Source organism: Phascolarctos cinereus, unplaced genomic scaffold (genome assembly GCF_003287225.1).
Source record: "Phascolarctos cinereus isolate Bilbo 61053 unplaced genomic scaffold, phaCin_HiC Scaffold_4;HRSCAF=312, whole genome shotgun sequence".
Lineage (NCBI taxonomy): Eukaryota > Metazoa > Chordata > Mammalia > Diprotodontia > Phascolarctidae > Phascolarctos > Phascolarctos cinereus.
Genome location: NW_027555847.1, coordinates 679,634,274 through 679,647,313, shown reverse-complemented (window position 1 = coordinate 679,647,313; position 13,040 = coordinate 679,634,274). Strand labels below are relative to the sequence as shown.

Below are 13,040 nucleotides of genomic sequence, written 5' to 3'. Positions count from 1 at the left end.
GAGATTATGTAGCATTCCCATTTTACAGAGATGAGGACATTTAAACAAACAGGTTAGTGATTTGCCCAGGGTCCCCCACCTAGTATGGGTCGGAGGCTGGATTTGAACTCAGATCTTCTTGACTCCCGGTCTAGCATTGTGCCACCTAGCTGGCATCCTTTGAGGTTGAAAAGGTGATCTTACCCATAACAAGTTTGGGAACTTGCATGTAAACTCACTGCCTTTGAAAATAGGCCCTTAAAACAAAACCTAACCTGACATGACAGATTTTGAAGGGTTAGAGACCAGACTTTTTGAAAATGGGGAAACTGAGGCCCAGAGAAGGTATGGGACTTGCACAAGGGCATACAGCAAGTCCAAAGCAGACTCCAAGGGCCTTTCTACTGGGTCACGATGTCTTCCCTGGGGATAGATGATGGTTCCTAGACTCTCAGAGGCATCTAGCTCAGACCACCCTATCCCCTTCCCACCCCCAAGTTCCCTCAACTCTCAGCGTCCTTGATGAGGTCATCCAGCCTGCATTTTTATACCATCGGGGAGGGGCTGCTCACTGCCGTAGGAGGCAGCTGTTCCATTGTGGAAGAGCTGCTTGTTGGGAAATTCCGATTCTTTTTCTTGTGGAGGTAGGGAGGGAAAAGGTTTTTCTTTTGGGGGAAATGGTTGGGGAGATGGAGAATCTCTCTGGACCTGTGTGGAGCGGGAGAGATGGTCATTCCCTCTCCTAGCCTTAGACGTAATTCTCACAATCTCAAATTTGTGGGAAGGGGCTGGCAGGAGGACATTTTGGAGCGATGTCTTTAAGGTATGCAAATCGTTTCCAGTGTCTCTGAGGGAGACAGACCGCCTTCCTGAGCTTAGCCAATCAGAAGACGAGGCTGTGAGAGCCTCAGCTCAAAACGTACCAATCGCGAGAGAGTGTCGGGCAGCTCCGCCCCCTCTGGAGCTGGGTCGTTTGCTCCGCACGTCAATGTGGAGGGGTAGGGCGGGGTGTGTGTGTGGGGGGAGAGGCTGCGTGGGCCCCGCCCGCTAGTGGGCGGAGCCAGGGAGGGGCGGGGCTCCGGTGCCCAGCGCGCTCGGGTGTCAGTGTCGGCGTCGGCGGGCCCGGAGCCGCAGGTGGCTGCGCCGGCTGGAGAAGGACGCTGCGAGGGCCGCAGGGAGGTGAGTGGCCGCGCTGACCCCACGGGTCTGGAGGGCGTTCGGGCGCCTTCTGTCGCTGCGACCTCAGCTCCCAGGACTACTGGTGCGGAGGACTATCCATCCTGCGTCCCTCTGGTCCTCGTATCCCCGCTGCCTCTGGTGCCCTCTGTTCCCCCAGAAACTGGGAGACGGTTCCGGACCCCTCCGCGTCCTCATCCTTGGGAGAAGAGGCTCTTCCTCCTGCAGCAGTGCCCCCCTCCCCTCCTGGCGCAGCACCCCCTTCCTCTCTTCCCTCCTCTCCACGGCAGCCCCCTTCGGAAGCGCTTTCTCCCCTGAGCAAGCCCCTTCCTCCCCAGCCGTGACCTCTCCATTCCCGTCCCCGCCGTTGTGCTCGCACCCCCTCCCACCAGTCGTGTCCCCATCCCCGCTACCAGGAACATCGCCCCATTTCTCCATTCCTCTCTTCCTGAAGCCCCTTCTCCTTCCACCCCCCCCCAACAATAGCTTCTCATTCCCTTCCTGGAAGCAGCCATCACCAACCCTTCTCTATAAAAGAGGGCCAACCCCACCCCTCCTGTATCCATCCTCTTCACTCCCACCCCAGGTCCCCGCTCGTGAAGATGCCAGACCGATGGGCATCAACCGATGGGTTGATCACCAATCTGCCCTTCTGCTCAAGGAGACAATGGGGCCTGGGCACCTTGTAGACCCCCAGGGCGGGCATGGGGGTGGAGTGTATTATGGAACCGAACCTGGGACAGTGCGGAGGCCCAAGGTTGGCTGGCTTTGGTGCACCCCTGTCTTCGGACTATGTGTGTGAGGATCCACCTTTCCAGGCCTGGGGACTGCTGTCCACCTGAGCTGTGGTGTTATTGGCTGGGCCGCTCCCTGCCCTTGGGGCTGGGGGCATCCTTGCTGGGGCTGAGGGGTTGGCAGGCTGGCACGGGGTCCATGTCCGCTGTGTGGCAGCTTCAGCAGAACATCTGCTCCAGGGATTAAAATAAAAATCAGATCTTATTCTGTTCACTGACTTGGCAGCTCTACCCAGCAGCTCTAGGGGAGAGGAGGAGGAGGAGGAGGAGGGTGCCCTGATGTGTGTGTTGTGTGCAGCAAATCCTTCTCCCAAGAACCTGCCTTTCTCCCAGGGTGGACCTGGCAGTGAGCATCTGGCTTGAGCCCAAGGTGGGGTGGGGGAGTGGGGGGGGAAGCGGGGGGAATAGCATGGCTGATTAGGGTTTCAGATTTGTAGTGTGCTATACAACACCCCCATTTAGCACCCTTGGGATAGACCTCTGCCTTTTGAGAATCACCCAGTCTTTTTCTGAGTTGGGAGGTGATGGAGGGCACCTGGGGTCCCAGCCCCGGTTTCAACAGCCATAGTATTTCTTCTCCTCCATGGCCTCCTTCACCTCTAAGCTCTGGGCCACGAGCTCCGGAGACATGGATTTTCTAGTCCCAAGTCCTCTCCTGCCTAGATGTGTAACTTTGCCTGTCTGAGCCTTAGTTTATTCATCTGTAAAATGGGGCTCATAATACATGCACTAATAATAAATTGCTATGAGGTCAATATTTTTAAAAAGCATTGTCTATTAAAGACTTGCTAGACTTGAAGCCTGGCATTGACATGTACTAATAGCTGTGTGACCTTGAGCAAATGCTTCCCCTCTCTGGGCCTGAGCATGTTCAGTCGTGTCCGACTCTCTGTGACACCATTATGGGGTTTTCTTGGCAGAGATGCTGGAGTGGTTGGCCATTTCCTTCTCCAGTTCATTGTACAGATGGGGAAACTGAGGCAAGCAGGGTAACGTGACTTGCCATACAGCCATAGAGGGTCATACAGCTAGTAACTGTCTGAGGCTAGATTTGAACTCAGGAAGATGGGCCTGAGCTTGACCATCCATCTGTCAAATGGAGGTGATCATCTCATTCACTGCCAGAGACAAGTTATCTCTTTGGGTCTGTTTCCTTTTCTAAAATGAGTGTGTTGGACAAATGATCTCTGAGATCCTTTCTTTTTTGTCTTTTCTTTTCTTTTTTTTTTTAGGCAATTGGGATTAAGAGACTTGCCCAGGGTCACACAGCTAGTAAGTGTCAAGTGTTTGGTCTGAGGCCGGGTTTGAACTCAGGTCCTCCTGACTTCAGGGCCAGTGCTCTATCCACTGCACCACATAGCTGCCCCTCTGAGATCCTTTCTGACTCTAATAAGCGTGTGTGTGTGTGTGTGTGTGTGTGTGTGTGTGTGTGTATTTCAGCTACTGACACTTTAGAGTTGTTTTGAGAACAATATTTTATAAACCTTAAAACACACAAAAAATGTGATGTCAGTCTTTGTAAAATGAAGGGGGGTTGGGTAGAAGAGGGCCCTTCCAGCTCTGACATCCTGGGTTTTAAGGAGCCTCCCACATGTGACATTCTGTATTCTAAGGGCCCTCCCAGCTCTGACATTCTGTGTTCTATGGGCCCTCCCAACTCTGACATTCCGGTTCCAACTCTGATATTCCATGTTCTAAGATCCTAGTCCAATTGTGACATTCTAAGGGCCCTCATGTTCTATGTCTGGCAGATGAGGCAAGAGAGATTCCAACCCTCACCTAACCCCACCTGGGCTGTGGGAGGAGGAACTTGCTGGCCTGCATCCTCACCCCCATAGGGTGTTTCCTGACCCACATACCAGGCCTGTGCCTTGAGGAGCCCATGCACCCACGCCTGGGAGCAGGTTTGGCCTCTGGGTGTGGTTGGCATGCACCTCCCCCCTCATGTGGCTGTTTTCCCGATCCAGCTTGCTGGATAGCTCCTGCCTCCCTCCCACCTGACAGCGAGCATCGCTCTCTCTGGGAATGGTACGGCCAGACAAGTCCCAGACTAGCTGGCTCTGGGTCGTTGCTTAGGGCAGTGGAAGTTTGTCTCATTTCTGGTTCGGTTGTGGAGACCTCAGCCTTGCAAACATAGACTCTCTAAGTGGGAGTGGCTAGCGAGGGAAATACTGGGCAGTTGTGACTTTTCCAGAATCTTGGAGGTCTTTTCGGACCCATCTCCCCCTGTGACTGCCTCAGGAAGGGGCATAGCCTCTTCTAGGGGAAGGGAGGTACAATAGTCTGCTGTCCGTTGGAACCCAAAACAGCTGATAACATGAACTTTTCCCCTTTTTCTTGATAATACCCCATTGGAGTGAACTCCTGCAGAGCCCGGCTCAGAACTCGGGGCAGGTGCAGGAAGGACAGACATTAAACATTCCTTAGTGCTGGTCACAATCGCCCTCCGCTTGGCAGGCAGAGGCTTCTGCCCTTGGGGGTCCCCTGCCTGAAGCTCCTCTGCTGGCCCCTCCCCTCCCTAGCTTTACCCTCTCCTGAAGTTCCTGACCCCAGGTGGGGTGGGGGGAGCTGGAGAGATCCTGGGGAATACAATAACCCTTACCTGGCCTTGTGTAGCTTTGAAGCTTTACAAAGGAGTTTCCTTATCACCACACAGTCCAAGAGGCAGGGCAACAATTGTTTTTCTTTTAAAATTTGAATCTCTATCTCTTGTTTTTACATAATTTCATTTCCCAATATGTCCCTCCTCCCTTCCCCACCCAGTGAGCCATCCCTTATAACAAAAGCAGAGAGATAGGCTCTGAACTAGTGATTTGATTGGTATAGGGAACTCCCGTAGGAGAAGACTCCCTCTATCATTGCAGGTCAGCACATTAAAAAAAAGGTTTTTTCCTACAAATCGGTCCTAGAGAGTTGCCTATAGCACTGAGCAGTTAAATACTTAGCCAGTATAGGTCAGATGCAGGATTTGAACCTGGATCTTCCTGGCTTTGAAGCTGGCTCTCTATCTACTATACTCCCCCCCCAAAAAAAAAACCTGCCCCCAAACCAAAAGTCAGCAAAACTAACCAGGGCACTGGCTGAGTCCAACAGGATATGCAGCTTTCTACACTCATAATCCCCCAGTTCTACAATGGAGAAAGAGAGGCATATTCTTCTAGTTCTTCTTTGGGTTCAAGCTTGCTCATTATCATTACACAAGGGTCTGTTCTGATTGTCATTATTGTCCTTTAACAGTGGAAGGGGCACCGGCTCAGGAATCGGAGGACCTGGGTTCAAATCCCTCCTTGGACGTTTGCTAATAACTGTGTGACCCTGGGCAAGTCACTTAACTTCCCTAGGGCTCAGCTTCACCTGTACCATTCAGGCTTGGCCTAGAAGGCTTCAGAGGTCCCTTACAACCCTAAACCTCTGATCTTGCATCACTGCAGTCCTTGTTGTGAACATTATGTACAGGGCATCCCAAAAGTCTTAGTGCATGTAGAAACTTGACTGTCTACAGTTTCTTCTTACTTTACTTTCTTTTTTTTTTTTAATAGTACTTTATTTTTTTCTGGTTACATGTAAAGACAATTTTTAACATTAGTTTTTTTAAAAGTTTGAGTCCCAGATTGTCTCCTTCCTCCCTTACCACCCCCTGCCTACGACAGTAAGCAACTTGATATAGGTTATGTATGTTGTTAAGGAATGAGCATATTTCCATGTTTGTCTTATTGTCTTACTTCACTTTCACTACACAAATATGATTATTCCCATTTTACGGATAAGGAAACTGAGCAGGTGAAGTGACACAGTTTAAAAGTGATAGGCCTGTGCATGACCTGTGGCCTGTGAGCCCCTTTTTGCCCCTGTGAGTTATCCTTGGAGTCTGTTTTTGGCAACCCTGCAGCTTGGATGTTCTATGTCTCAAGGTCCTGGTTCTGACCTTCTGTGTTCTATATTCTAGAGTCCTTTCCAGCCCTGACATTTTATGTTCTGTGTTCCCAAGGCTCACTCAGTTCTGATACTCTGCATTCTGTGATTCTGTGAACACTGCCCAGCTCTTTCCTGTACCTGTTAACAAGCACTTATTAAGGACTTACTATGTGCTAAGCCCTAGGGATACAAAGGACAAAAACATGGGCCCTGCCTTCAGGGAACTCACACTCTAATGGGAGGGACACTGTGGAAATAGCTGTGTCTGTGGCAGACAGGTTCAGTGTAAATCCTCCCTCATCCTGAAGTGTTGTCCCCAGGAGGGAAGGGCAGAGTAGGCCCTCCAGCCACCTTTCCCAGGCCCTGCCAGGCCCCCGACCTCTGCCCATGGCCTCCTGTACTTTCATGAACTCCCTGGCCCAGAGTCCAAGCCAGAGCATCCCCACTTGCTGAGTTCTGCTCAGTTCTGCTGAGCTGGGTCCCCTCCATGGCAGCACCCTCTCTGGGACTTTCTCAGAGGCCTTTGCTTCCCTCCACCCCAGGCTTGGGAAAGAGAGGATGTGGAATATGGGCCTTCCCTTTCTGGGGACCCCGGGGAAGTTATGTCCCTGGAGAGAAGACCCAGGCTGCATCTGAGGTGTGAGGGATTCAGGTCAGACACATGCTGGACTGCATTCTCTTTCCACTCTTCTCTGAAGCCCATGATCCTACAAGGAACATTATGGATTATGGACTTGAGTCTGGAAGCTGGCTTTGGAGTCTGACTTCTCCAGAGTCTTAGAGGCATAAGAAGAACTTAATAATAACAGTCCCCACTGATGTTGTGTCCTAGGATTACAAAGCACTTTCTGTCATCCAGCCTGTCATTTGAAACTCAAAGCTGCCCTGGGAGAGAGGCCAGGCAGGGGTCATTACCCCATTTTACAGATGAAGGAAGGTGGGGAGGTCATCCAAGGTGACACAGTCAGAGACAGAGCCAGGATAGAGACTCCACCACTGGGCCAATGGAGAGAGGCCTGACCTTGGAGTCTCAGGCTCTGTGTGACTGTGGGTAGGTCGCTTCACCTCGAGGCCACAGTGTCCTCCTCTGGAAAGTGAGGCCTAGATGGCCTCTGAGGCAGGGAAGTGGCCCAGTGGATAGAGCACTGGGCCTGGAGACAGGAAGACCTGAGTTCAAATCCGGCCTTGAACACTAACTGTGGGAACTTAAACAAGTCACTTCATCTCTATCTGCCTCAGTTTCCTCATCTGTAAAATGACCTCGCAGGGTCGTTGTGTAGATCAAAGGAGATAACAGTTGTGTGCTAAGCATATTACCCAGTGTGTTGTGGGAGCTTAGTAAGTGTTCCCTCACAGCTTGAGATGTGGGATCTTGTTACTAGAGCCTGGATCCCTGTGTCCCACCACTCCAGGCTGGTGGACTTCTCTGTAGTTGAAGGGTAAGCCTGCCCAGTTACAAGACTCACTGTTACCTTAGGGTCATCCCACTAGCTAGAGAGATGCTGGTGGCATCTAAGGGGGCACCCCTAGCGTTGGGGTGGGAAGAGAGACCCTGGTTTTTTTAGAAGTGTCAGGGGAAGAGCACCGGGCGTGGAACCAGGGAGACGGGTTCAAATCCTGATTCCAGTGTTTAGTGATTGGCCAATCCTGGATAAGTTCCTTCACTTCCCCAAGACTTAGTTTCTTCATCTCTACAATGGGCGCAATAATAGTTGCACTGTTCCGCTTACCATAGATGTTATGGGGACAGAACTTTGTGAACCTTGATGTCCTATAGAAATAGGAATTATCGTCATAAACAAAATAAAATTGCCTTGGACAATGTTTTCTCCCTCTGAAAGTGTTTTATCTGCGCACATCCCCAGGGCGGTCCTTTAACCCCCCTCACTCCAATCTTGGATACTTGGGGATCTGGACCATTGGGTGCTTTACTGGTTCATAGGATAGTGCAATCTCCTAATTTTACAGATGAGGAAACCGAGTCCAGAGAGGGGAAGGACTTAGCCAAGATCACCCAGGTAGTTAGTGGCAAAAGCTAGACTTAGAACCCAGGACTCTTCCTAACCTGCCCCAGCTGTTCCTCTTTGCAGTGGTTGGTATAATCCCCCCACACACACATACCCAGGAGCAGCTGTGGGTGTGCAGAGAGGGAGGTGGGGCAGGAACCTTCTCTCCCCAGTCTGGCCTCCTTCCTGCCAGGGCCCCAGCCCAGCACCCAGGTGTCAGGCCCCACACAACAATCTCTTGTGCGGGCGGAAGTGAGCTGGGCTGAGGCCTCACTGCGCCTCTCTCAGTTTCTACATCTCCTGTGGGAGCATCCACCAAGCTCCTGCCCCTTCTCCTTGGTGTCCCCTGCTCCGGGAGTCTGAGGACGGAGAAGGCTAAAGGGCACCTGATCCAGCAGCCCCGGGTGAGTCCTGGCAGCCACAGCGTTGCCCCCTTGGGCCTCCCTCCTTCTGTCAGTGTCTTGGGCAGCCACATGGAATGAGGGTGTCCCCTGGGCACTCCCTGATCCTGGAGTCTGAAAAGGGAAATGGCATCTCTTCCTGGTTTGGGGGGTGGGTAGGTACCAAGGGCAAGCAAGCTAACCTTAGAGGTTGAGGAAAGCAAAAGGAGGCCACGAGCAGACACCTAACCGAGGGGTGGGAGTGCGGCTGTTGATAGCCCCCACATCATAGGGGCTCTGGTTGACTTTCTCTGACGTCTCAGACTCTGTATCCTCTCTCCGCTGGCCAAGAGGAGCTGGTGTTTCTGCCTGACTCTAAAGCAACATGCCTTTCACCTCTCCCCCCGACTCCCTTCTCCTAGTTTCCACACTATGTCTGAATATTGCCAGTGATTTGATTGGGACCCCCTCTCTACTGTTTGCACACTGCCCAGTCCAGACTTGAAAATTCACGCAACAAAGAAGGTCAGAGCTAGAACATAGGTTGTCAGAACTGGGAGGGACCTTAGAGCCCAGAATGTTGGAGCTGGGAGGGCCCTTAGGACACAGAATGTCAGAGCTGGGAGGGTCCTTAGGACATAGAATACAGACTGTTAGAGCTATTATGATCCTTAGAACTTGAACCAGGACTGTCAGACCTGGAAGGGCCCTTACAAATCATCTGCTTAGAGGCAACTAGTATCACAGTGGATAAAGCACTGTGCCTGCAGTCAGAAGGACCTGAGTTCAAATTTGGCCTTAGATACTAGCTGTGTGACCCTGGGCAAATCACTTCACCGCCGTCTGTCTCAGTTTCTTTATCTGTAAAATGGAGGTAACAGCACCTACCTCTCTGAGTTGTGAGTATAAAATTAGATTATATTTGTCAAGTGCCTAATGGAGTGCCTGACACATAGTAGAAGTTATAAAAATGCTTTTTCCCTTCCTTTCCCCCTCCATACCCCAGTTTAAATCCTGCATTTTACAGATGAGACTGAGGCCCAGATGGGGCAGTGACCTGCTTGAAGTCATACAGCCAGGACCTGTTCTGGTCCTCCATCTCCCCCGACTTCCAGCTTCTACCCTGCCCTCTGCCATCCAGCCATCCTGCCAGCTTTCAGGGTCCTTGTCTGTATTTTGGTAATTAGAGTGTCTCTCCAGAAAACGACCCGGCGTTCCCCAGCTGCTGCAGGCACCCAGCCTCCGCCACCTCATGCATTATGAATCACTCCCCAGCTCCTATGACAGCCACCAGGGCCTGGCTGGGGGCAGGTTTGCCAAGAACACCAATACTGCCCCCACCCCCACCCCAGAAGGGCCCTTAGCGTGTAGAACACTGATTATTAGGCCCAGAAGGGCCCCTAGAGACTAGGCAATCCAATACCCCTTTGCTATTTTACAAATGGAGAAACTGAGGCCCAGAAAGGCAATGGAGCTTCCCCAGTGTCAAACTGTGAGTTAGTGATAGAGTTGGGAAGTACCCTTCTCAACCTCGCACTTGGCCCTTTGCCTGCCGTGTAAGAAATGTCATGTCATGCTTAATAAATAATTGTGGCTTGCTCGACTGAACAGTCAAGGAGGGGAGAGATCTTTCCCTAGAAGAGGCAGCAGTATGTTACCTTCCCTGGGGTACAGGGAACGTTCTAAGCCTTGGGACGCTCTGCTGACCATAACCTTGCTGTCTTCTTTTCAGGACACCAATCACTACTCTGGCTGAGACTGATGGGACCTCAGACCAAGATAACCCAGATATCTGAGCCAGGCCCTGTCCCCAAAGGCCTTCCTCTTCTCTCTCTACCTCCCAACCTGGCCAGGCACCACTTCTCTCCTCCAGCCAGCTTCCAGGAACTGGGGAGGGGGTGTGGGAAGGAACTGCATTCACTAAGCCCTTTCTCCTCCCAACTTTCAATTCCTCATTGGGTCCCCCTCTTCTCTTCTGCCCTTAGGGATGAGGAAAGAAACACAGACTGGAATTCTCCCCCCTCCTCCAGGGGCTGAAGCCAGGGCTGTGGCAGGGATTGACTTGAGTCGGTTTCCTCTAGAGTGAGTGACCACAGGAAGGGTCTTCGGGAGACCGGCCAGCAGCCACAATGTCTTATTTTGGGGAGTACTTTTGGGTAAGTAAAGCCTCTTGTGTTGCTAGGGGAGAGGTGTACTCACTGAGGCTGAGCTTTGATTCTGGTTGGGGGTTGGTGCAAATGGGTATCAGTGGGATGGAAAGTGCTGCCCAGGGCTAGTCTGTCTACTGTTTCCTGAGTCAGCACTCCCCACCAGGGGGAGAAAACTCTGAATTAGCAAAAGAGAAGAGCACCCTCAGATGCTGTGCTTGGAAAGCCCCAGTCTGAGGGAATAGGGGGCTTCCCTGGAAAGAGATTTTAGAGCTGGGTTCAAATCCCAGGTCTGATATTTCCTGCCCACCAATCTTTGGGCAGCCTTCTCTGAATTTCTGTAAAGTGGAGAGTTTGTACTAAATGATCTACAAGGTTCCTTCTAGTTCTCAATCCCCAGGGAGAGAGGATGAGGAAGACATAAGGCCCTTACCCTTAACCCAGTTGGAAGAGCAGGAATAGCCCTGGACTTGGGGTGACAAAGATAAGGTTGGGTGGAAGATGAAATCCAAAATGGTGGGCAGGTTTAATCAAGGAAGACTTCCTGGAGGAGGGTTCCTTATAGGAGGGCCCCTGGCAACAGATCCCTCCACATCTTCCTACTGAATCTCCTACACTGGAATGCCAGCAAGGCAGAGGACTCTCTGAGCCGGTCCCAGGGCCCTGAAGTTCCCAGGGCTAGATCTAGATGAGGTCTCTGCCCCCTGGTTGCCCCCACACCTTGGCTGCTCTTCTGCCATGTCAGGAATTGTTCTGGGCTGAGGGAATTTCCAGACCATCCCTGACCCAGAAATGATTGGGGATTTTTCCTTCTCTTCCCATCTCTCTCCACCTTCCTCCAACTGACTCCCCCTCTTCCCATGAACCTTTGAGGCCACAGGATTCCTTAAAGCTGATTTCCCATAGGGAAGATGGGGGCTATCCCTTGGGGGAGATGAGAAGAAACAGGAAAATGTAGATTGGGGGGTGGGCTTCAGCCCTCCTCTCTTAGTCTTTTCTGCAAGCTCACTAGCTCTGCCAGAGGGAGACCCAGGTTGCTGAGTAACTGGTTGCCCCTGGCAACAGAGCTAGGAAAAGGCGGCTCAGCTTCTCAACCTCTACTTGCAGCATGGGGCCAGGGTCCCCTTCCTTAAAGGGGCCATACTCCCTCTCCCCCGTGCCCTGCCCCGCCACAGGGTTTGGAAAGCAGCCTCACTGGAGATGGAGGAGAAATCATCCATGGGCCCCCTTGCCCAGAGGAAGTAGGTCTCTTCTCTTTCTTCCTTAGACATGAGATGGAGTGGGGCTGCTAGGTGGTGCAGTGGATATACAGCACCAGCCCTGGAGTCAGGAGGATCTGAGTTCAAATCACATAACATTCCCTAGCAGTGTGACTCTGGGCAAGTCACTTAACCCCAGTTGCTTCACCAGAAAAAAAAAAAGAAAGAAAGAAAAGAAAAAGAAATGAGAGGAGGCTTTGAGATCCTGCCATCAGTGAGCACAGCTGAGGCTCATTGAGAGGAAAGGTTGTCCCGAAGGTCATAGAGAAATTCAGCTCTGCTAGCTCCCCAGGGCTCTTGACAAACCGTAATGCTTTCTCTAACTTTAACTTGGGGTACCACTCCTCAGCAGCCCGGGGCCTCCTGGAAGAGACAAGGCTTTGAGAGAATCTTAAGAGTCAGGCTGGTAGAAGGCAGGATCAGGAGTCGGGAGACTTGGGTTCTGGTCCAGGGTCGGCCACTGACTGTGTGACCTTGACTAAGTCCCTCCCTCTCTCCCTCATCTATAATGAGAGGGTAGGACTTTTTAGTCTTTTAGGCTTGCCTTCCTCCTGTGATGTTCCATAGGTCACTTCAAACAAAGGGTCTTCTCTCCTGTCCCTGAGGCCTGTTCTCAGTCCCAGTACCCTTTGGAACCCCAAGCCTAGAAGGAGTCCAGTGCCCAGTTTGTGGCTGTTACCATTGCTGCCCACCGAGGCTGGGCTTCAGAGCAAGGGACAGATGACAGGCAGAGCTCATGTCAGGGGACCTTTCTGGGTCCCGGTCTGGCCACTGACAGCAGGTGCCTATCACTGCCTGGCTCCTGCAGCCCTGTTGCTCAGGGTGCCCACTACCTGGTTAGCATTTTGTAGTGGGGGCCTTCTAGGCAAGGTAAGAAAGGAATGCCTGACTAAGAAGAAAGTCTAGCAGGCAACGTGCTTCCAAGACACAGCTTACTAAGTCCTGTTGTGGCCAGAGTGCTTTACAAGGTTCCATGGGAAAGAAAGACCTGAGTAGAGCTAGAGAATGTCAGAGTGGGGAGGGTCCTGAGAACATGGCATGTCAGAGCTGGGAGGGCCCTTAAAACATGGCATGTCACAGTTGGGAGGGCCCTGAGAACATGGCATGTCAGAGCTGGGAGGGCCCTTAAAACATGGCATGTCACAGCTGAGAGGGCTCTTAGAACATGGCATGTCAGAGCTGGGAGGTCTCTGAGAACATGGCATGTCAGAGCTGGGAGGTCTCTGAGAACATGGCATGTCAGAGCTGGGAGGGCCCTGAGAACATGGCATGTCAGAGCTAGGAGGGCCCTTAAAACATGGCATGTCACAGCTGGCAGGGCTCTTAGAACATGGCATGTCACAGTTGGGAGGGCCCATAGAACATGGCATGTCAGAGCTGGGAG

The 13,040-nt window shown here is 51.9% G+C and overlaps 1 protein-coding gene across 11 annotated transcripts in view; it reads left to right on the top strand.

Annotated features, from left to right (window-relative positions):
* The first annotated feature begins 1,059 nt into the window (after positions 1-1,059).
* FCHO1 (FCH and mu domain containing endocytic adaptor 1) overlaps positions 1,060-13,040 on the top strand; it is a 55,268-nt gene continuing 43,287 nt past the window's right edge. For 4 of the 11 annotated variants that reach the window (XM_078154174.1, XM_078154173.1, XM_078154172.1 and 1 more), the window contains exons 1-4: positions 8,186-8,274; positions 8,673-8,775; positions 9,278-9,429; positions 9,983-10,406. In XM_078154174.1, the coding sequence (XP_078010300.1) occupies positions 10,380-10,406 (27 nt within the window). In that variant the 5' untranslated portion in view covers positions 8,186-8,274; positions 8,673-8,775; positions 9,278-9,429; positions 9,983-10,379. Of the gene's footprint in view, positions 1,159-7,769; positions 8,275-8,672; positions 8,776-9,277; positions 9,430-9,574; positions 10,407-13,040 lie in introns of those variants that run through there. The other 7 variants (XM_078154170.1, XM_078154169.1, XM_021008934.2 and 4 more) reach the window with 7 other exon arrangements.